The sequence below is a fragment of the Diabrotica virgifera genome, chromosome 3 (genome assembly GCF_917563875.1).
Source record: "Diabrotica virgifera virgifera chromosome 3, PGI_DIABVI_V3a".
NCBI classification, from domain to species: domain Eukaryota; kingdom Metazoa; phylum Arthropoda; class Insecta; order Coleoptera; family Chrysomelidae; genus Diabrotica; species Diabrotica virgifera.
The window spans coordinates 161,122,412-161,146,828 of NC_065445.1; the positions used below are offsets into that span (position 1 = coordinate 161,122,412).

At 35.9% G+C, this 24,417-nt stretch overlaps 1 protein-coding gene across 1 annotated transcript in view; it reads right to left on the bottom strand.

The window, feature by feature from the left end:
- LOC126882182 (protein Fer3-like) overlaps positions 1 to 24,417 on the bottom strand; it is a 558,397-nt gene that overhangs the window by 342,118 nt on the left and 191,862 nt on the right. Inside the window, exon 3 of the mRNA XM_050647002.1 lies at positions 13,792 to 13,982. Coding sequence (XP_050502959.1) covers positions 13,792 to 13,982 — 191 coding nt within the window. The remainder of the gene's footprint in view (positions 1 to 13,791; positions 13,983 to 24,417) is intronic.

Consider the following 24,417-nt stretch of genomic DNA (forward strand, 5'->3'; position numbering starts at 1 on the left):
ATCTTTAATCGAATCGTTAAAGTCTTGAAAAAGCTCAGCATTTGAAACAAAAATAGTCAAACTAGATAATATAGAATCGCGTTCCGCCAGTAGTTTTTGATTCTTTTCAACATGCTGAATGATCTTTCTCCAGATGCATTAGATGTCATCATGCCCAGTAGAATGACCAAAACCGTGTCCATATTCGGAAATAATGTTGTTTACTGTTTTCCATGAATGAGTTTCAGATACTCCAAAAGTGTATTCCTCGGAGGCTTGGTAATCTTGTTATCATGAGTTTCTCTTTCTTCATCAAATATACCTTCAACAATGCCTTTGAACTATACGCACTCTTCTCCAAAGTCACCATCTATGTCGTTTCGATACTTTTTAGCCGAAATAGAAACTTTTCCCCTGATTTCTTCATTGGAAGTTGATGATAAGTTGGTTAAAAATCCAAGTTCTTCATTAAGACTGAAATAAACTTCGGACCTTTCATTCAATTATAATTAAAGCCTGTCAATTACAACATTGGATGTATTAATCTTTAAGTCTTCTTTGCCATTAAAGTGGGGTTCAGTGGCTACATCTTTTTTGTCTTCGCCAGGAAGAGCTTTTCTTTTCGGTCGTCTTTTTATTTCAAGAATATAGGTTTTATTTTTAGACAACTCTTTTCCTCTTTTTTTATAGGAATAAAAGTTGTCTCTCAGACTAAATGGGTCCTTCTAAAAAAGTATTTTTTACAAAGCGCTGCGGCCCCCTTTTGCTTGCGGCCCTAGGCCGCGGCCTAGTCGGCCTAGTGGTAAATCCGGCACTGTCCCTGCCATATCGTTCGTTGCCATCCGTGACTGCACGCCGGGGTTTGTCCTAGTTGGGCCAGAGAGAGCAGCACATGTGCCTCCTGATGAGAGACTAATAAGTTTCCAAACCGGTAGAGGTGCTTGCTGCACTCTCTGATTGAGCTGGAATAATGATGCGGCTGTATTTTCGTGTTGCAACGAAATTGAAATAGTATATTAAGTATGGAGAACGGTAAGGGTTTTATACCGATCGAAGACAATTGTTTGGAGGAGGAGCGGGGCGACGACTCCAATTATTGTCTGAGATCGGTTACCCTTAACGTTCGACATGCTTATAACGTTTTTTGCACGATTGATACCATTATAAATTATAAAATTAAACATTTTCGTCATATTGACTAGTTTCATTCAATTTTATCAAGATAGATACTTTGGTTGTTAGGTAGTAACTAGGGTGCATAACAACAATGGAGAATTGAGTTTTTATTTAGTTGTCAATAATTTTAAGTACAATTTTGATTATTATAAATTAAAATATGAGCGAAAGTGAATTTGAAGAAATTGAACGGGCTTGGGAAGAAGGGTGTTCCGCAATTATTCTAATACTAGTAATACTACTAATGTATGCGATTCTGCAGGAGTTTCTGTTAGAAGTGAAACCACAGCCCAAACAAGTGGGATTTCATTAAATAATTTAACAAATTGTACCATAAGTTTCAATATTAATAAATAATTCGTTAGTTTTCTTTATTCTTTCAAAAAATAAATTAAAATTAAGAGATTTTTTAACTCGACGGTAAGTGAATTACTTACCGTCGAGTGGGAGTACTTACCGTCGAGTTGGATTACTTACCGTCGAGTTGCTAGTAAATGTCACCTACTGACGTAAAATCTGTCACGGTAAACAGTCAAAAATGATCAATCGTGCAAAAATGGTTATTCATTTTTGGTTGGAGTACGAAGGGAACCATTCTCGTTGGAACTTTACCGCGCTGAGCAGATGGGACGTTAATTATAAATTGTAAAATTCCCTCATCTTCCTTAGTCTCAGCATCCGTTTTCTAAAAGTTCGGAACACTCTGTGGAATATTCTAGGATTAATCAAATGCTGAAATTAAAAGTAAATTGTAGCCTTAGGCTTTCTTAACATTTTGTTCTTTGATTTATTCCCTTATATGAGAAAATAAAAGAAGTTAGATAAGAATGGGAGAGGATAGGCTACCAAAAAGAGCACTGAACGATAGGATGCAGGGAAAGAGACCGGTTGGAAAACCAAGAAAGCGCTGGGAAGACACGCAGTAAGCAGCGGTCCACAAGCATTTTTACGATTCCATGTATGAAGAAGAGCAGCGACAGATAAGTAAGATTGTGTGTGTGTGTGTGTGTGTGTGTGTGTGTGTGTGTGTGTGTGTGTGTGTGTGTGTGTGTGTGTGTGTGTGTGTGTGTGTGTGTGTGTGTGTGTGTGTGTGTGTGTGTGTGTGTGTGTGTGTGTGTGTGTGTGTGTGTGTGTGTGTGTGTGTGTGTGTGTGTGTGTGTGTGTGTGTGTGTGTGTGTGTGTGTGTGTGTGTGTGTGTGTGTGTGTGTGTGTGTGTGTGTGTGTGTGTGTGTGTGTGTGTGTGTGTGTGTGTGTGTGTGTGTGTGTGTGTGTGTGTGTGTGTGTGTGTGTGTGTGTGTGTGTGTGTGTGTGTGTGTGTGTGTGTGTGTGTGTGTGTGTGTGTGTGTGTGTGTGTGTGTGTGTGTGTGTGTGTGTGTGTGTGTGTGTGTGTGTGTGTGTGTGTGTGTGTGTGTGTGTGTGTGTGTGTGTGTGTGTGTGTGTGTGTGTGTGTGTGTGTGTGTGTGTGTGTGTGTGTGTGTGTGTGTGTGTGTGTGTGTGTGTGTGTGTGTGTGTGTGTGTGTGTGTGTGTGTGTGTGTGTGTGTGTGTGTGTGTGTGTGTGTGTGTGTGTGTGTGTGTGTGTGTGTGTGTGTGTGTGTGTGTGTGTGTGTGTGTGTGTGTGTGTGTGTGTGTGTGTGTGTGTGTGTGTGTGTGTGTGTGTGTGTGTGTGTGTGTGTGTGTGTGTGTGTGTGTGTGTGTGTGTGTGTGTGTGTGTGTGTGTGTGTGTGTGTGTGTGTGTGTGTGTGTGTGTGTGTGTGTGTGTGTGTGTGTGTGTGTGTGTGTGTGTGTGTGTGTGTGTGTGTGTGTGTGTGTGTGTGTGTGTGTGTGTGTGTGTGTGTGTGTGTGTGTGTGTGTGTGTGTGTGTGTGTGTGTGTGTGTGTGTGTGTGTGTGTGTGTGTGTGTGTGTGTGTGTGTGTGTGTGTGTGTGTGTGTGTGTGTGTGTGTGTGTGTGTGTGTGTGTGTGTGTGTGTGTGTGTGTGTGTGTGTGTGTGTGTGTGTGTGTGTGTGTGTGTGTGTGTGTGTGTGTGTGTGTGTGTGTGTGTGTGTGTGTGTGTGTGTGTGTGTGTGTGTGTGTGTGTGTGTGTGTGTGTGTGTGTGTGTGTGTGTTTGTTTTTTCTTATTCCCATTTATTCCTATTCCCTTTATATTTACATTTACTTACAGATTTAATATATTTAATATTTGACAGCAGTGTAAGATACCTGGGAGAATGATCGAATATCATTTTCATGGCGCCCATGATTAGTTAGTTTTATTTATTTCGTTCGTCTTTAGCAATTACTCATCTTCATTAATTTTCAGTATATTATTCTTATTTCATTATGGCACCTTTTAGTCATCATTACTATCTACTTAGAGCTACTGTTCTTCGACAGGCATGCAAACGAGCCGTATCCATCCTTGAGTGTCAAGTTGCTCTCTTGCATCTCATGCTAGCCAACTCTATTCAGTTTGGCTCTGTCTCTTCCACTTCTACTTCTAATCCTCCGTTCTTCAGTACTACTGCAAAGTAGTATTTTTTTCCTACTTCGGCTTCAACGCTGAAGCCCCTTCATTTTTATTTTCATAATAGCCACAACTATTTAGTTATCTAGTTATCTATTTCTTTTTCTTTACTTCTGTTGGAGTATTTTTTTCTTTTTACTTTCACTCCAACAGAAGTCTTCTTATTTTTGTTACAATACCTTTATCGAATATTCTTAACACATACTTATAAGTAGATAATATGTACTTTTAAAATATTTTAAAAATAATATGTATGCATAGGAAGTGTAATATTAGCCTTATATTATCAACTTCGTCATTTTTTAGAATAATTAATAAAATTTATGTATGTAGGTAGTATTGGACGAATTTCATTTCAAAATTGTTGTATGTTAAAAAAGTTTAAACATTAATTGTATTAACGTTTATTATTAAAAATTCGTTTTCATAATTGAAATGACTTTACCATTTCCAGTTTATCATGAGTATTTTTACATCGTTGGAATTTTAATTTAGGTACATTCAATGCAATATGTGTTCAATATGGGCCATTCCAGCACCAAAACGTGCCAAAATACACAACCAAAGACTGGTGTTGCCAACCGTCGAGTTAGCTTTTTCCGTCAACTTACCTTAAAAATTCCCACTTTTATAAAAAAATTCCCTCCTGTTTACAAAATCTGAGAAGATATGTTTAAATATTTTCAAATATTTTATTTTTTTTAAATATGTTACAATTTTAACTGGAGCAAATGCCCTTTTGAGTTAACTTTTTCCCTTTATCATCTTTTATGTTGAAAATTCCCGCAGAATGGGAAAATTCCCTCCATTTGGCAACACTAACCACCGATGCAGCGATGTTGTTTGGTGACGTAACTTCAAATGGTCCCACGGCCATTTTTTTCCTACCTGAATAAGGATTAAATATAGGAGACAACGGTAAAATATGAAAACGAAAACAGGCATTATTTGTTTCTGTATCTATGCAGTGTTAAGGATGAAGACAAATGATAAAGTCCTAGGACTAAAGAACATACATAATCTCTTTATTTTGTTTGCGGTGCTTCAAAGTATAATCTATTTTGGTAACTCAATATTACTTAAATAGTAGGTATCTAGGTAAGTACATATAAGTATATAAATTTTAGTTACTTATACAATAGTTCAGTTTAGCTAAATATTATATAATAATTTATATACATAACTACAATTTATAAATATGTACTTACTTTTTAAGTAATACTGTAGAATGTAGGTACTAACTACATTCTCATATGCAATTAGAATATGTAAATATAATAGGTATTTAGTAGAACCAGTAGAACCTAAGATGCGATTAGGTGATGCTGAAAACATACTTCTGAGGAATATAGCACTTGATAGCACGTTCTTAGAATATTCTTAAGAATATTTTCTTCCCATAAAAAGATGTGCGGTAGTACGTTCTAAGTATATAAATAGAAGGTTTATAGCACTTCCTTGGAATATTCTAAAAAGTAAGTTCTTGGTATAAACTAAAAAGATGTGCGGTAGTACGTTCTAGGTATATAAATAGAAGGTTTATAGCACTTCCTTGAAAGGTTCTAAAAATATGTTCTTGGTATATACTGAAAAGAAGTGCGGTAGTACATTCTGAGTATATACATAAAACGTTTAAGTACTCTAATGTAGTATATACTCAGTATCTGCTCTGCACATTCGCAATGGTAATTACGCATATTCTCAGTATATACTTTTTCTGAAAAGTATGTTCTATGAATCTACTAAGAACATGAAATTGTTATGTGGGTTACTCATTTTGAGCGTCACTACCCGCACAATACCGTCTTTTTCAGGATGCACCTCCATTACCCTTGCCAATGGCCATTTCATGGGTGATACCCTACTCTCCTCCAAAATTACTATTTGCCCGGGTTTAATCTGGTCAGCTGAAGAACGCCATTTATTTCTTTCTTGCTAATTAGCCAGATAAGACCATTGACTCCAAAAATGTTGCATCATCTGCGTTACCAATTGAAATCTTTGAATACGGCCCGGATTCAGATGTAGAATGTTCTCTTGCGGTACCGCCACCAATGCACAACCAATTAAAAATGGCCAGGAATGAGAACAATAAAATCAGTAGGATCCTCAGAAAGAGGGGTCAAAGGAAGGGAATTTAAGCAGGCTTCAGTCTGAGCAATTACCGTATTCAATTCATCATAGGTGAGACTAGTGTCCCCAACAACCCTTTTCAAATGATACTTTGCCGATTTGCCAGTTAATAGACAATTCAGAAAAGTATCTAGCAAAAGTACATTAATTTACCCTATCCCGTAAAAAATTAAATAAATCCTAAAGGTGTTTGTAAGCCCCTACAAAGTTTCTACCATTATCCGAATATATATCCCGTGGTAAACCCCTTCTGGATATAAATCTTTTAAAACAATTAAAAAATCCCTGTGTCGTTAAGTCATTGACCAACTCCAAATCACTTGGTCCAAAGCCTTGGTCACCAAACAAACAAAAATACACGAATACCCCTTAATAATTTTTTGCCCTCTAAGCTTATGAGCACTTATATGAAACGGGCCTGCATAGTCAACGCCACACCGTCCAAAAGGTTTACTAGAAGTTATGCGACTAGCCGGTAAATTTTCCATTTTTTGTTATGCAAACCGAAAACATGTTATGCACTTACGTAATATATCCCGAACCACACCCCTACCCGATATAGACCAATAAGTTAATCTTACAATATTTAATACCTTTTGGGCACACGCATGCAAATTTCGATAGTGTTCGTTTTGTATTATGAGTCTTGTTAACTTATGTGATTTCGAAAGTATAATCGGATATTTTTGGTCGTACGCTACCTCAGCATTCTGTATTCTTCCTCCTACCCTTATTATACCCGAATCATCTAAGAATGGACTTAAACATATTATTTTACTTGAATTCAAAACCCCTTTTGATTTTTTCAGAGCTTGCCCGTCTTCATAAAAACTCTGTTTCTGCGATAATATTATTAGTCGTCTCAAAGCTGTTTCTTGTTCGTCATTTGAGAAAACTTTACTTAAAACCCTTTGTTCCCTTTTTAATTTAGAATTTTTGTAGAATCTAAATATCCAACCCGTTACATTTTTTAATCGTTTAAGACTAGAATATTTATGGAATATGTCCAGTACTAAAATTGAAGAAAATACCAATTTTGGCTTTCTAATTTCTGGCAGCTCCTCTACTTAAACGCCTAATTCTGTTTCAGACCACATTTCTTCTTGCAGTCTTAAAAAATTAGGACCATACCACAAAAATTAATATCCTTGAATTGCTCTGGTTCTATTCCTCTAGATAAAACATCCGTTGGATTTATCTCTGACCTAACATATCCCCAAGAATTTTTATCCGTTCGTTATTCTCTATAAAAGTTTTCCATTGTCACGGTTCTCCCCGTATCCACGCCAATGCTATCGTGGAATCCGTCCATTCTTACCTTGGTAAACCTAATATTTAAAGATTTAATTAGCTCTTTAGTCAATTTTGCTCCTAAAAGAGCAGCACATAGCTCCAATCTTGACAAAGATACGGACTTCAAAGGAGCCACCCTAGATTTTGAACAAACTAAATTTACATTATGCATACCGTTAACATCCGTGGAGTTTTCACAATAAAATTTTCGATTTATTTTTAATTCTTCCAGAGCCGTCATTTTATTCCTGAACCTGCTCCAGGACGAGTGAAGTTCCTGAGGTAATGATTTATCCCATCCCAATTTTATCTGCCCCAATGCTTGTATTATTAAATTTTCCCTTATCAGCACTGGATTAACTAGGCCCAGTGGATCGATTACTTGAGCTACGACCGATAGAATGCCTCTCTTGTTCACCTTATCTTTTCTTGTATCAATCGTGATACTAAAATGCAAAACATCTCCCTTTGAATTCCATAATAATCTAAGTGTTTTATTAATCCCATCTTCTGCTAGATAATATTCTATATCCCCTGTAGAATTAGACTCATCCATAAGAACCTCTGGATGATTTGACTTCCATTTTGTTAATGTAAGACATCCTGAATCCAAAATACTACTTATTTCCCCTTTTAAACTTCTAGCTGCTTCGACCGTACTTTTGTACCCGTTATTTAGTCATCCATATAGAAATCACGCAGAATAACTTCACTTGCCCTTTGATATTTATCCTTATTTTGCCTAGCCAACTGTAATAAACATCGAACCGCTAAATAACTAGATGGAGCTAACCCGTAGGTGACCGTGTTCAACCGATAAGTTCTCATTTCGTCTTGAGTTGAAAATCTCCATAGATTTCCTTGAAATTCCCCGTTTGGATCATAAATGAAAATTTGCCGGTACATCTTAGCTATATCAGCAACAATTACTATAACATGTTCCCTAAAGCGTAACAAAATATTAAATAAATTATCTTGTAACTTAGGACCCGTCATTAAAGTATCGTTTAGCGAGATTCTCGAATCTCTGACCGCAGACCCATCAAAAACAACCCTACATTTTTGTACTGATATAAGAATCCTTGAGCACCCCGTGGTGGCAAAGGTACTGAGCAGCTTCTGAGACTTGATTCTCATCCTCAATCTTGGACATGTGCCTTAATTGGATATATTTCTTCATAAAATCATGATATTGCTGCTTCATGTCGGCGTTCCTTTCTAATTTCCTTTCCAAATGATTAATATTTTTAACGCCGTGTCATAAAATTGGCCTAACTTATTACCATTATCCTTAAATGAATATTTCACAATAAACCTGCCTTCAAAGTTTCTTTCCGTAGATCTCTCAAATCATTCCTCACATCTTACTTCTTCCGCTGTATGAGATGTAGCTTCCTGACATTCATCCAAGCTCCAAAACCGTTCTAATTGTGCTTCAAGATTTTTGTTTTCCGTAAAATTTTAACTTCGTTTTTTGTGCTGGACATTAACTCCTGGTATTGGCCCCGTCACAATACAACCCAATTTGGTTTGTTGAATAAAAGGCCCCTCTTTATTTAATTTGAACTGCCCTATGCAAAGTAAATCCCAAAATACAGTTGCTCCAAGCAGCAAATCTATTGTATTTGTTTTGCAAAATTCAGTATCCGTTAGAGTAATATTTTCTGGAGCCTTAAAAGTGTCTAAATACATACTAAGTGACGGTAGACCGTTAGAAATTTAATCAATAACTAAGAAACAACCATCCATTTGAAAACTATTACTTTTAGACTGCACCTTTAAGTTAACCGAATCCCTTATGTTTGCGCAATTCTGTCCTATCCCTTATACCGGTATATTCATTTTAAAGGATCTAAGTCCTGTCCTTTTCCATAATTGTTTAGTCATAAAGTTCGATTGTGAAGCACCATCTAGTAATGCTTTACAGTCAATTAGTTTTCCCGATTTTCCTAGTATTTTTACCTATTCCGTAGATAATAAAATCTCCCTTGAATTCGTATTTTCCGATATCCTCACTGATTTGTAACTGTGAACAATCTCCTGTTCACCGGTTCGCGTACCTCCTTTATTCCCTTGAGCCCTCGAATTTTCATTATTATTATTTCCCGAAATATCCGCTGTGTTAACAGTACTTTCCCGATTTAGCCGTACGGCTCACACTCCCTCTAAGGGGAAAATTTACTCATCCCAGATATCTACGGTATCAAAAGGATTGAGCTCTGGTGGGACTCTTTCCGTGTTATCGAGCCCTAGGTGACTTGGAATGCAGTATGTATGTACTTTCCCGATTTAGCCATACGGCTCACACTCCCTCTAAGGGGAAAATTGACTCATCCCAGATACCTACGGTATCAAAAGGATTGAGCTCTGGTGGGACTCTTTCCGTGTTATCGAGCCCTAGGTGACTTGGTATGCTGGAGTATCGCCCAGAAATTTTCGTACACATCTGGCCGTCGCGAGTAGTACAGCTTTCTGCATGGTCTGTACTTTCCCTATCCAGATTTAGCCATACGGCTCACACTCCCTCTAAGGGGAAAATTGACTCATCCCAGATACCTACGGTATCAAAAGGATTGAGCTCTGGTGGGACTCTTTCCGTGTTATCGAGCCCTAGGTGACTTGGTATGCAGGTGTATCTCCCAAAAATTTTCGTACACATCTGGCCGTTGCGAGTAGTACAGCTTTCTGCATGGTCTTGTAAAGATGTTCATTTAGACCCAGCCTTTTTATGCTTTCGAGGAGGTTCTTCGGAATGACTCCAGTAGTAGACATAACAATAGGTATCGTCTGGGTACTTTGCATTCTCCATTGCCTTCGTATTTGAATTTCTAGATCTCTGTACTTGGCGATCTTTTCAGTGAATTTACTACGTATATTATTGTTGTTAGGTATCGCCACATCAATTAGTGTTGTTTGTCTTGTTAATTTATTAACTATAACGAGATCTGGTCTATTATGTGCCACTGTTTGGTCTGTGAGCACAGTACGGTCCCAGTATAGCTTGTAGTTGCCATCCTCAAGCATACTCTCAGGGACGTATTGATAATACGGGATATGGTCCGTTTGGAGAAGTCCCAGCTTGATAGCTATCTCTTGATGAAGGATTTTTCCCACTACGTCATGCCGTTCCTTGTATTCAGTTGCAGCAAATGCCTGGCAGCCCCCTGTAAGATGTTGGATGGTTTCTTGGGCTTGACATCCATATCGGCATCTGTCGTTTTGAACCTGAGGGTCTTTGATGATATATTTCAGGTAGTTTCTGGTTGGTATAACCTGATCCTGAATAGCCAGTAATGAACCCTCCGTTTCAGGGAACATCTTTCCTGATGTCAACCAGTAGTTCGACGCTGTATTGTCGACATAATCTTGGCTGACCTCATTGGGATGTCGCCCGTGCAAAGGTTTACCCATCCAGGCGCGCACTTTTTCTTCCTTAGTAAGGTGGTTTATGCGCAGTTCTGCTTCCCTCAGTTTGATCGCTACTTCCCTATGCAAAGAGTTCGATCCCTAGTTCGATCCCGATCCCTAGTTCGAGAGAGTTCGATCCCTACTTTCCCTATTATTATTATTATTATCCAGATTTAGCCATACGGCTCACACTCCCTCTAAGGGGAAAATTGACTCATCCCAGATACCTACGGTCTTATAAAGATGTTCATTCAGACCCAGCTTTTTTATGCTTTCGAGGAGGGTCTTCGGAATGACTCCAGTAGTAGACATAATAATCGGTATCGTCTGGGTACTTTGCATTCTCCATTGCCTTCGTATTTGAATTTCTAGATCTCTGTACTTGGCGATCTTTTCAGTAAATTTACTACGTAGATTATTGTTGTTAGGTATCGCCACATCAATTAGTGTTGTTTGTCTTGTTAATTTATTAACTAGTACGAGATCTGGTCTATTATGTGCCACTGTTTGGTCTGTGAGCACAGTGCGGTCCCAGTATAGCTTGTAGTTGCCATCCTCAAGCATACTCTCAGGGACGTATTGATAATACGGGAGATGGTCTGTTTGGAGAAGTCCCAGCTTGATAGCTATCTCTTGATGAAGGATTTTTCCCACTGCGTCATGCCGTTCCTTGTATTCAGTTGCAGCAAATGCCTGGCAGCCCCCTGTAAGATGTTGGATGGTTTCTTGGGCTTGACATCCATATCGGCATCTGTCGTTTTGAATCTGAGGGTCTTTGACGATATATTTCAGGTAATTTCTGGTTGGTATAACCTGATCCTGAATGGCCAGTAATGAACCCTCCGTCTCAGGGAACATCTTTCCTGATGTCAACCAGTAGTTCGACGCTATATTGTCGACATAATCTTGGCTGACCTCATTGGGATGTCGCCCGTGCAGAGGTTTACCCATCCAGGCGCGCACTTTTTCGTCCTTAGTAAGGTGGTTTATGCGCATTTCTGGTTCCCTCAGTTTGATCGGTGTTGTGTCATCTACTGCGCAGATAGCGCGATGTAGAGTTATTATTATTATTATTATTATTATTATTACTCGAGTTAATCCGATTTACCGTATTATTTGCCGTATTGCTTTTATCAACTCGAGTTTCCGTATTATCTGCCGTTTTAGCAGTGTCTTCCCTCACTTCCCTCAATTCCCTTTCAACCATTATTATTACCCGAATTAATCCGATTTACCGTATCATTTGCCGTATTATTATTATTAATCCGGGTTCTCGTAACCGTATTTCCCGTAACCGTATTTTCCATAACTGTATTTCCCGTAACCGTATTTTCCGTAACCGTATTTCCCGTAAAAGCAGATACCGTATTATTTTCCGTTTGTGGTGTCCCGTGACCAGCTACATTTGTATTTACCTAATTCGAACTATTTCTACCGAAATTCCCTGAAATATATGGCAGAATATTACGTTTTCTACCACAAGCACTGCAACCTAGCATAGTACAGTTTTCTGCTCTATGATTCCGCTTTTCCGTTTGAGCCCGTTTTACGTGTTTTAGCTTATACCCGCATTTTTAGAACCATCGTATGAATTTTGTAATTTATCATCGGCTAACGCCATAATCCTATAACTATCTTCGAAACTAACCCTTTCATCTAATTGTTCATCTGAACTTTCTAACATCAATTTTTGACTGGATTTCTGCGAATTTATCCCAATTTTTTTCACAGTTCGATTTTCGAAGACGTAATTCTATGAATTGCAAGTGATTATCCCTTATTATAAATTTTTCAAACCGGCTTAATTGACCTTTAATTACACCCCTTTTTGCAACTAACTCGGTTAGATCACCCATTATAAACCAAAACTAATTAAACCAATATTTGTTAAATTAACCAAATGTATTATCAAATTAAATCCTCCAATTATAAAATCCGAAAATAAAAGTAATTAAAATCAAAATTTACTACCTATGACAAATATTAATAACATGCAAAACCACAGACCAAATTATGCTGTTTTTGATCTAAAATGTAATTAAGGAAAATATGATAGGATAAATATTGGCTCACCCACTTATTATCGTCGTACAATAATTATATCATGCCGCTATCGCTGAAACTTAATTCAGCTGATTCTAAATCCCGTCTTATCTTCTTTGTTTTCCGTTGAACTTGCAAAAACACGTACCGTCTGAGTCCCACTTTCTTTGTTGACTTCACCGAATTTTACTAAACTATTCGTATACGTCACCACCTGTATTACGTTACCACGTTGACGATAGGTGCCATAGTGTTATCTTCTAATTAAAACTTATCTGCTCCCAACATACACTAAGTACACAGTAACTCCGCTCAGTAAATCCGCTCGATGACCAAATGTTAGGCTGCCCACGCAACCTTTGTTCCGAATTATGATTAAGACTGCTGACTAAGTGGACTGTATTATATATTTTTATTACTAAGACATGTGAACTCTTTGAAGACAACAAATAGACTGAAAAAAATCCAATATTTGCACGCAGGCAGGGCCGTCTCAGAACATTTCATTAAATATTGCCGCGAACAGGGTAATGAGGGGTGAAAAATTATTAGGGTGGTAATAAATTCGTAAAAGCCTAGCAGATTACTATTGTATTTCAAAAACAACTTTTTTCATATTCTGCTAGCTTAAATATTAAGCTAGCGGAATCGGCTATTAAGGGTCGTTTAGGGGTGAAAAATTATTAGGGTGGTAATAACTTCGTAAAAACCTAGCTAAACACCGTGGTACTTCAAAAATATTTTTTTATTTTCTTAGTTAGAAATTATAAGACAACAATCGCTACCCTTTACGGTTATTTAAAGGTAAAAAACTTATTAGGATAGTAATAAATTCGTAAAAATCTACAAGACAAATATGGCTTATCAAATAATTGGATTTCGCTTATGCGGCCCCGTGATCTTATATATAAGGGTCCTGTGATGATGGTCTGATGACCAAAAATGTTTCAGTTATTCTCTTTGGATAAATTTAGAATATATTATAATACCAACTTCAAAAACAAAAAGAAGTTTTGATGCTTCCTTTAATTTTTGTTTTTTTATAGCATGTTGATGATCACTTTAAGAATAAAATCATGAACATGATGAAATGAAGCGTAAAATATTGTCTATCTACTTTTAACCATTACTACCTATAGGGTTGGCGTAATAAGATTGAATTAACCAACTCCAATTATTATAGTTGTTTTTTGTATGTTAATTCACAGTGGAAGCAAAATTCAAAAAGTATTTGATTGATACAACATAAAACATACCTTTCTCCTTAATTTGTCAAACGCTTCATTCAAGTTAAACATCCTACGTCTCTCCCTTATATTAGCGGCTCTTCTTTGAGCAATAGTTGCCACTCTTCTTCTAGTCTTCTTTGGTTGCTGACCTCCGTTAGCGGAACCGGTTCTTCCCAGACGATTAGGCACCAATCCACCGCATTGCTGTCGCTGCCATACTGGAAGATGAATTAAGTATAAAAACAGAATACATAAAAAGCTTGTTGTTTGTAAATAGATGATATTTGTCTCACCTATGCCTAGCGAGATTAATTTCTTTCTTCCAAATGATGACTCTCTTTCTCCTTTCCTGCTTTCTTTTGGAAAGTATATAGCAATAAGTTTAGCGTTTTTATGTCTGATGATTTTTGTCTTAAATATATTCGGATATTGTAATATTCACTCTGTGAAATGTGAAACACCATTTCAAATTTTCTTTCACTAAATTTTTCAACATACAACTTATACAGTGTTTTTTGGAAATACCCGTGATTGTCACAGCTTTACGTGCAATTCTCTTTAATTTTATATTCTGATGTACGAGTAGAGGTTATGTCTATCCACTGGATACATACTCGTCTTCTTCTTCTTCTTAGCCTCCTATCGTCTATTTTTGGACATAGGCCTCTCCAACTCTTTTCATCGATACCTATCCTAATTAACATAGGAACAACAGGTCCGGTCTATCCCTAGGTCCCTTTAGGATAACCACCTCTGTCTTACCGCCTGCGAGTTCAAGGTCGTTCTCGTTCATCCAGGCATTCACCCGCCTGAAACACATCTCGGCCGTACTAACCACCTCCCAATACAGATCGCTGGTTACGAGAATGGCCAGGTCGTCAGCGTATGCAACCGCGATGCAGTTCCGACCGTATCGTATATTCAAAACGTCGTCGTAGAGAATGTTCCACAGCGTCGGAACTAAGACGGACCCATGTGGAACACCTACCGTAAGTTTAATATCGTCGTTACCTGTAGCGACCTGTCGTTACCTGTAGATACGTGCCTATTAGTTAGGTACTACTAACTACCTAGGTACTTATTTTTAAAATCATACTTATTAAAATTGGTTCTAGTAATTTTTTGATGTCATCTACTCATTGCCTCTGTGTGACGTTCCTCTTGATCGTCTACTTTTTTAGAGTCTCCAATGTTGTATTGTGTCATTCAAACGTTGTAGCCTGAGAAGCTCCATTTGAGTTTGGCAATTGTTGGTGCAATATCCTTGACTTTTGTTTTTGACCTTATTCAGTGGTTTCTGTTCCTATCTGATAATCGAATAGCATGCATTGCTCTTTCCATTGCCCTTTCTGTTGTGGCTAGTTTATTAATATTTGTCTTAGTTAGGGTCCAGGTCCAGGTACTCGTCTTCTTCTTCTTCTTAGCCTTCTATCGTCCATTTTTGGACATAGGCCTCTATCAACTCTTTGCATCGATATCTATACTATCCTAATCAACACACTTATAAAATTGGTTCTAGCAATTTTTTGATGTCATCTACTTATTGCCTCTGTGGCGTTCCTCTTGGTCGCCTACTTTTGTAGAGTCTCCAATGTTGTATTGTGCCATTCCAACCTTGGTCCTTTTGTCTAGCAATGTAGGCTGCGAAGCTCCATTTGAGTTTGGCAATTGTTGGTGCAATATCCTTGACTTTTGTTTTTGACCTTACTCAGTAGTCTCTCTTCCTATCTGATAGTCGCATACCATGCATTGCTCTTTCCGTTGCCTTGTCTGTTGTGGCTATTTTGTTAATATTTGCCTTAATTAGGGTCTAGGTTTAACATCCATATGTCATGAGAGGAACGATGCACAGATTGAACACTTTACTCCTCAATTATTGGGAGTTGGGTACTTTTTGGTTCGTAGGTATCTAACTGAGTTTTCTAAATCCTGTCTATGCTAGCCTTGCTCTATTGGTGATTTCCGCACTTTGGTTCTCTTTGTCAAGTTTCAGAATTTGGTCTAGGTAGGTATATTCTTGGACTTATTCTATCTTGTTGCCATTTAAATCTGAGGTAATCTTTGTTTGTCACTTTGCTTTTGCCATATTCATTTTTAGGTCGACGTATTGCAGGTGTTTGCGAGTTGCTCCCCCATAGTTCGTAATTTATCGAATGTGCTCACTAGAATCACCATATCGTCAGCGAATCTAAGGCGATTTATATATATATATATATATATATATATATATATATATATATATATATATATATATATATATATATATATATATATATATATACAGTGATTTTTTGAATAACGGCAATTCGGTCAGATGAAATATATATTTATAAAAATAAATATACGGTCGAAAATATTTGTACAAATATATATATATATATATATATATATATATATATATATATATATATATATATATATATATAAATATTTGTACAAATATATATATATATATATATATATATATATATATATATATATATATATATATATAATCGGTTCATAACGTTCTACGACGTCTTCCGATTCCCAATCGCCATTGCTCTCGATCGTAGCACATGTCTTCGTTCAAGCCTCTTTCTCTGATTTCCCTATGGATTCCTTCTATCCAGCTTTTCCTAGGTCTTCCTCTTTTCCGCCGTCCTTTTGGTGCCCATCGTAGCACTTGTTTGGGTAATCTGTCTTCTTCCATACGTTGTACGTGGCCAAACCATCTTAGTTGCTTTGTTTTTATATCGTCCATTATTGTATGCTTTACATCCATTATCTCCAATATTCTTGTATTTCTGATTTTTTGTATTCTTGATATACCAGCAGATCTTCTCCAGAAGTCCATTTCAGTTGTTCTGAGCATATTTTCGGATTTTTCTTTAAGTGGCCAAACTTCGCTGCTGTATGTTATAATGCTCTTAACAATGCTGTTATAGATGTTACGTTTATTTTCTTTGGAGATATTTTGGTCCCATAGGATTTTGTTCAATAATGCGATAGCTTTCCTTCCTTGTGTGCACCTTTCTTGGATATTCTTGTCCAACGTTCCATCTTGTGTAATTTTAAGACCCAAGTATTTATATTCCTGACCGTGATTAATAGTTATTTCATTTTCCAACGCTAGATCCTGCTGTATACCTCCAACGCACATATATTCCGTTTTCTTGGTATTCACTTCTAAACCCCAGTTCCGGTACTCTTCTATGATTTTTCGGGTCATATATTCAATATCGTGATAATCCTGGGCCATAAGAATCTGATCATCCGCAAAACATAGAGTGTATAGCATGTTATCATCATTTAGCGGTATACCCATATTCTTACATTTCCTTTTCCAGGATTTCAAAACTTGCTCTAAATATATTTTAAATAGTGTCGGCGATAGACAGCAGCCCTGTTTAAGACCCTTATTCACTTCAAATCCTGACGAGATTTCCTTGCCTAGCTTAACTTTTGCTATATTATGTTGGTATAGATTTTTTACAGCTTTAATGAGGTTCAGACTGATGTTAGTTTTTTCGAGGACTTCCCAAAGTTTACTTTGTGGTACAGTATCGTATGCTTTTTTTAAGTCTATGTACACTAAATGCAGTTCTTGATTGTAGGCTATTTGTTTGTCTATTAACTGTGTTACACAATATAGGTGGTCAGTGGTGGATCTGCCAGCGCGGAAACCGGCTTGCTCTTCGGCCTCTAAGTCCTTGTATTCTTCTTCTATTTTATTTTTGATAATTTTTCCGTAAACTCTGCTGATGGTGCTTGTGACAGATATTCCCCGGTAATTATCGCATACATTTTTACTGCCTTTCTTGTGTATTGTAGAAATTACAGACAATTGCCATTCTTTTGGTATCACTTCGCCATTCATACATCTATTAAATAGATCTCTTAGGTATTCATACAGGGTGTTGCTACCGTATTTGAGCAGTTCTGGTGCTATGTCGCCAGGCCCTGACGCTTTTCTATTTTTTAGGGATTTGCATGCATTTCGTACTTCTTCCAGTCTTAACCGAATCGGTGAGCCACTGACAATTACATTGAAAGGCGATTTAACTTGTTGCTATTACCGTGGATGCTGTATGTTGACCAAGTTGTACTATTGAAATCTTCTTCTAGGGCTAAACTAAACAGCTTTATGTCACCTCGTCAAACACCTCTCTTAATGGGAATGGTATTTGTATTTTCGTCTAGTTGAACTATCATTAGATAGTTGGACATTAGATTAATGTTCGTCGAATTTTATGTTTGGTCGCAACTACTATATGGGGTAGAAAATTAGACTCTAAAAGCACAATCCGTAAAAAAAATTGGAGGCATTCGAAATGTGACTATATAGGCGTATTCTGAAAATTCCCTGCACTGCAGAAGTCTCAAACGAAGAAGTGTTAAGAAGAATTGGACACGGTAGGAAGCTTATGAACACAATTAAAATAAGAAAAACATCGTATCTGGCAGTGCCGGTTTATCCACTGGGCGCTTGGGGCGGGTGCCCAGGGGCCCGGAGCCCGTTCCTTTTAATTATACAAAAATAGAGACGCTAAATAATCTACATATTCTCCGAAAAAAATCTCATACGCAGATACGCCAATACACTGCAAAAGCCTATGTTCTATTGTTACATCTCTTCACGCCTATACACAGTGGCGTAGCCTAGCTCCACAGGGACCCGTGTCAGTGTTTGTTTGGGGGCTATTTTCCAAAAAAGTTGTCAGATTTAGCTGTCTCGAATTGTATCCAAAATAATCGCATAAACGGAGTTTTTTTAGTTTCTAATAGTTTAATTTTGAATTGTGGGGCTTAAATAATAATAGGTATATCTCACTTTTCGGCTTTAAAATAAGTTCTTTTAAAATAGTTAAACGAAAGACAAAAATAGATATACATACATCTAATTTATAGATAAAGAATATATTATTCTCGAAAATGCCAATACCCAAACAATAGGTACAAACTCTTTCAAACATTCAAAAGTAAAGCGATTACAAAAATTGCAATTTGGCATTATACAGTGGCCTCTAAGGCTAGCATTCCACTTGCGATTTGTAGTCGCGGACAAAAAAATCGCTGTCGCAGAAAATTTAGAGTCTAGAAAATTAGTCGCTGTTTTCAAAATCGTGAATTGAATGCTACAAGGGTGTGACATCAGCTTTTAGATGTTTTTTTACTCTAGATAAAGAAAAGTCAAGATGTCAATTATTACTTTGTGCGAGAAACATAAAAACAATGTTGATGAGACCAAATAGAACTTGCATAATGAAATTACCCATTTTGTAACGTTATGCCAAAATTTGAATAAACATACAATTTATGAAAAATTTGATGTCATCCAGGATGTAAAGGCAACTTTTCCCAATATCTTAACTTTACTGAAAATTTATTTGATGAGTCAGGTGAGCGGTCTTTTTCGGCTTTAAAAAGAATAAAAACATATTTAAGGTCAAATTTGGGTCAAAAAATCCTAGACGCATTATCACGATTGTATATTAGAGAATGAAGAACTGGAGAAACTGAATTATGATAATATTATATGGCAGTTTGCGAATGCCAAGTCAAGAAAAAAAGTGATCTAATTTTTGTCTTTATGCAGTGGCGTGCTGGAACTTTTCAAGCGGCCCGGTGATTTTATAAAAAAGCGGCCTCATCCTCATTTTACCTTCTATTATCAGGATGTTTTATTCGTTATTTAAAAAAACAAAAAAATAAATTATTTTTGAATCAAACATAAAACTTTGAATTCAATGATTTTTTAAATTGGCTATATTTTTTTATTTAAGAATAATAAACTTATAAATAGTAAATTATTACATGTATGACAATATTGTATGCAGTAAGGCAAAAATAAAATTCTGAGAATTTTTCAATTATGTATTAAGGTACTAGAACACTTTAGAAGACCAAAAATAATAATTTTTTTCAAGAATTTTTTTCTCAGAACCTTTATTAGAAATGAACATAAAACTTTTTACATATTAATATCTAACTCTTAGAGAGTACAAAAAATATACCTTTTTTTATTTATGTACGTACACTAATATTGTAGAGGGCGCAAAAGTCGAGGCCTCGAAAAATGATGGCGGACAGTTAATCTTAGGATTGGGATATCTGAAACAAAAAAATCGTACGGCATTTGAAAAAGGAAGGTTTCTTACGTGACAATTTACCACAATTTGACCAAAAAATAAAAAATAAATATTTTTTAACCATGAAAAACTGAAGAAAAGCGGGCGATTTTTTCACAAAATTTTTTCAAATTTCTGTAAAATCTTTCTTTTGCGGAATTTTTCACTAATGGTGGTAAATTGTCACGAAATAAACATTCCTTTTTCAAATGCCGTACGATTTTTTTGTTTCAGAGATCCCAATCCTGAGATTAACTGTCCGCCATTGCCACTACTTTTTTTCGAGGCCTCGACTTTGGCGCCCTCTACAATATTAGTGCACGTGCATAAATGAAGAAAGATATATTTTTTGTATTCTCTAAAAGTTGAATATTAATATGTAAAAAGTTTTATGTTAATTTCTAATAAGGTTTCTAGGAAAAAAAATCTTGAAAAAATGCTTATTTTTGGTCTTCTAAAGTGTACTAGTTAGTACCTTAAGTTGAATTTTAGTAAATCAATTATACAAGAGAGTACAAATACAAGTACAGTGCAAATACTTTAATTTAACAATATTTAAAATATTAGTACAACGCAATAATCTAAATATTCTTTTGCAATTATTTTATAAAATAATTACGTAACTCTCAATCAACTATTTCCTCATTAAAGTAGGTTTTTGAGCAAATTCGTAGATTATTTCATCATTTTTAAGCTCATACAAAGCTTCTTTTTCTATAGCCATTAGCATAAAAGTGATATTGTGTTAAAGTAAGTAAGTACTTCTTAACCGATTTTTATGTTTTTCAATGTTAAAAAGCTTTTTTCGCAAGATACTTGTGTCACTGAAAGAGTTAATAAATGATTTTTATTATACTATTTAAATTTGGATAAGCACACTGATACAAGTTGTACTTATACGCAAAACAGCGTAACAGCCAAGCTATACAATCTTTACACTTTTTAGTTCCACACGGAGGTGAAGTTTTCACGATATTAACATTGTCATTTGTTACTTCATGTTCATTATCACTTAGAATAATAATATCATCCTTCATAAATATTTTCTGTAGACTATATTATATTCATCATTAACTCGCTCTTCTATAATCCCAGTATTTTGCAAAATCCTACTTTTAATATAATACAATCCATTTATCAGCAAAATCCACGAGTTTTTCTTTAATTGCAGTCGCAGATATGGTAGGATTTCTTAAAAAAAAGGTAAAAATTTCTTAATTTTTCAGTAAATGATTTAAATGCCGTTAAATTATACCATTTTTTATTGTATCAAAATTTCTAGGATGTAGAGTGCTTATATCATCATAAAACGATTTGATTTGTCTTGATCAAATCGTTTTTCGATACTTCCAATAATTCGGTCAAAAATGTGCAATTTTTGTATTTTGTCAAATTTTTTATTCTGCAGAGTACATACCTACATGTTTGAAAGAAATTGAAAAACCATAAAATTATGCGTATATATTATATTAAAATAAATAATATTATCTGTAGCAATATATTTATGTATATACTTATTCATTTACTTAAACTGTATTTCACAATTTAAAAAAAATTAAATTTTTTTTAAATGTTTTATTAATATATATTATTAGCAAAATTAACATCCGATTAGAAATTAAAACAATGTTTTTTTTGTTACACATAAAATTTTTTGTAAAAACCTATTTGACCGGCCTCAAGAGGCCGCGGCCTCTCGGTGATTGCACGATTCATTTATATGGCCAGCACGCCACTGTCTTTATGTATTCTTTAAAATATGTTTTTTGCTTGTCATGTGTTTTGTGGAACTTTCTGTTTTTTATTTATGTTTTTAAAAGTATTTTTTGGATTATTTTTTACGTTTGATATTCTTCTTGCTTGTTTAAAAAAATTACTTTATGGATTTTACAATAAACCTTTATAGTTAATGTATGTTTCTTGTTAAAAAACTGACAAGGAACAGCAATGAAGGGGGTCCCTAAACCTCCAGCGCCCATGGCCCGAAGTTAGGTTAAACCGGCACTGGTATCTGGGCCACATACTTCTTAACGATAAATACTCTTTGCTACACGCAAGGAAGAGTAGAGGGGAAAAAAGGCTTGGTAAGAAAGAAGAAATTTTGGCTGAGGAATATCAGAGATTGGACTAACCTCAGTGGTGAACAGATATTTCACGTTGCAAAAGACAGAGAAGTGTTTAAAAAAGTGATCGCCAACCTTCGTTAGAAGACGGCATAAGAAGAAGAAGAAGAACTATCATAGTTGCGTTTTCATATAAATATGTATTATTTTCATATAATCATGTAGCAGTTGCCTATATTTCGAATATATTTCACAATTATTACTACGTGTTATTAATAGATACTCTAAATGCCATGTAAGCATTTTAGATAGTGGCCTACTTAGATAGTAGCGAAATGCTTACTAACTTTCTATTACAACACAAACTGTATACGAGGCACTATTTTTAATAAGAAACAGAATATGAAATTCGGTTAGAAACACACAACTCGAATTTATCAAGAAAATGACACCAAAAGTGAAAAGAAAGTTTTCCAATAATTATTATGGAGAGATGGCGCTATAATCCGAAAAAACGATTGTTGGAAATGGAAAATTAAATTAAAAAATGGAAAGTCCCCACTTAAATGGAAAACTTAAGTTAACTTTTTTTGTTTTTAGAACCTAATGTTCACAACCCAATAGGTCCCCATAACGCTCGAGTGACTGCACATTTAGCATACTTTCCTCCCCTATTATGACACATATGTACAAACTCTTTATGAAAATCTTAACGAAGAAACTAACACCTAAACTTGATTTCTATCAGCCCAAAGAACAGGCAGGTTTCAGGGCAGGATATGCCACAAATGACCATTTGCATACCATAAAAGTATTAATTGAAAAATGTATCATTGGTTACTAACATACCACTGGTTCTTACATTTGTCGATTACGAGAAAGCTTTTGAGCTTGAAAGAGTAGAGTTTGAAACAGTACTGGAAGCTCTAAAGCAAAGCCGAATAGATTACAGGTACACATCATTATTTAAAAACATATATGAGAACGCTGGAATAAAAATCAACGGGGAACTACTTAATGTGATTAGATATGCAGACGATACAGTAATTCTGTCAGATAATATTTAAGGTCTCCAAATTCTGCTTGATCGTATTTACGAGGTAGGAGATGAAATGGGCATGGGCATTAAAATAAACTCAAACAAAACCAAATTTTTAGTGTTTAGTCGTGACCCACATCCCGATGCAAAGCTTCAATTAAACGGAGTCCAAGTTGAGAAAGTTCACAAAATGACATATTAATTGGGAACTGTGATAACGGACCAACTAGATCCAGGCATAGAAATAAAACGCAGAATAGCAAGGACTCAAATTACTTTTATAAAAATGAAGTCATTTCTTTGCAATAATTATCTCAGTTTAGGACTAAGACAAAGAATGGGTAAGCGCTATGTTTGGTCTTTACTTTTGTATAGTGCAGAAGTGTGGACGCTAAAAGTATCGACCATGAACAGAATTGAAGCATTGGAAATGTGGATTCATAGACGGATGCTGAAGATACCTTGGACAGCAAGAAAAACTAATGAACAAGTACTAAAGAGGGTCAACAAAGATAGAGAACTGCTAAAGACCGTTAAATATCGAAAAATGTCTTATCTGAGACATAGAGTGAGGGAAAGTCCTTATAACATATTACAACTGATCCTTAAAGGCAAAATAGAGGGCCGTAGAGGGTAGGAAGAAAACAAGTTTCTTGGTTAAAAAACATTCGTAAATGGACTCAGATATTAAATGCAGGACAATTATTCCATATTGCAGAAGATCGAGAAACCTTCGCAATGGTGATCGCCTACGTCGGATAATTCTGGTATGGCACGTGAAGAAGAAGATGAGAACGCTACATCAACTACGCGGTTACAAGAAGACAAAGAAAAATTCATCTTAGGTCGAGGAGTAAGACAAGGAGATACTATTTCGTCAAAATTGTTCACAGCAGTTCTAGAGTCAATATTTAAGAATATTCGATAGTAAGATGTGTGCATCAATCTAGATCGAGAAAGATCAAATTATCTGAGATTTGCAGATGATGTTGTATTAATCGCAGACAACTTGCAAGATACAATTTCTATGATACATTCGCTTAAAACTCTGTCTGAGAGAGCAGGATTAAAAATAAACTTTGAGAAAACTAAACTTATGACAAATCTCGTAATGAGTGGAAATATAACTATTGACAATATTACCAATACAGCAAACAGACACAAAGATCTAGGATTAGAGATCGAAATAAGCAGAGACAATCAAACACATGAAATTCAGAGCCGAATAAGCTTGACATGGGCAGCATTTGGCAAGCTAAGCCATATTCTAAAAAGTTCAATTCCCATGACGTGTCTCAAGCGAAAGGTTTATAACCAATGCGTCTAGCCCTTACAAACTTATGGAGTAGAGACTAGAGACTTTAACAATTACACAAAAAACCGCGAATAAACTCAGAGTTATACAACGAATTATGGGACGTGCAATACTAAACGTGAGCCT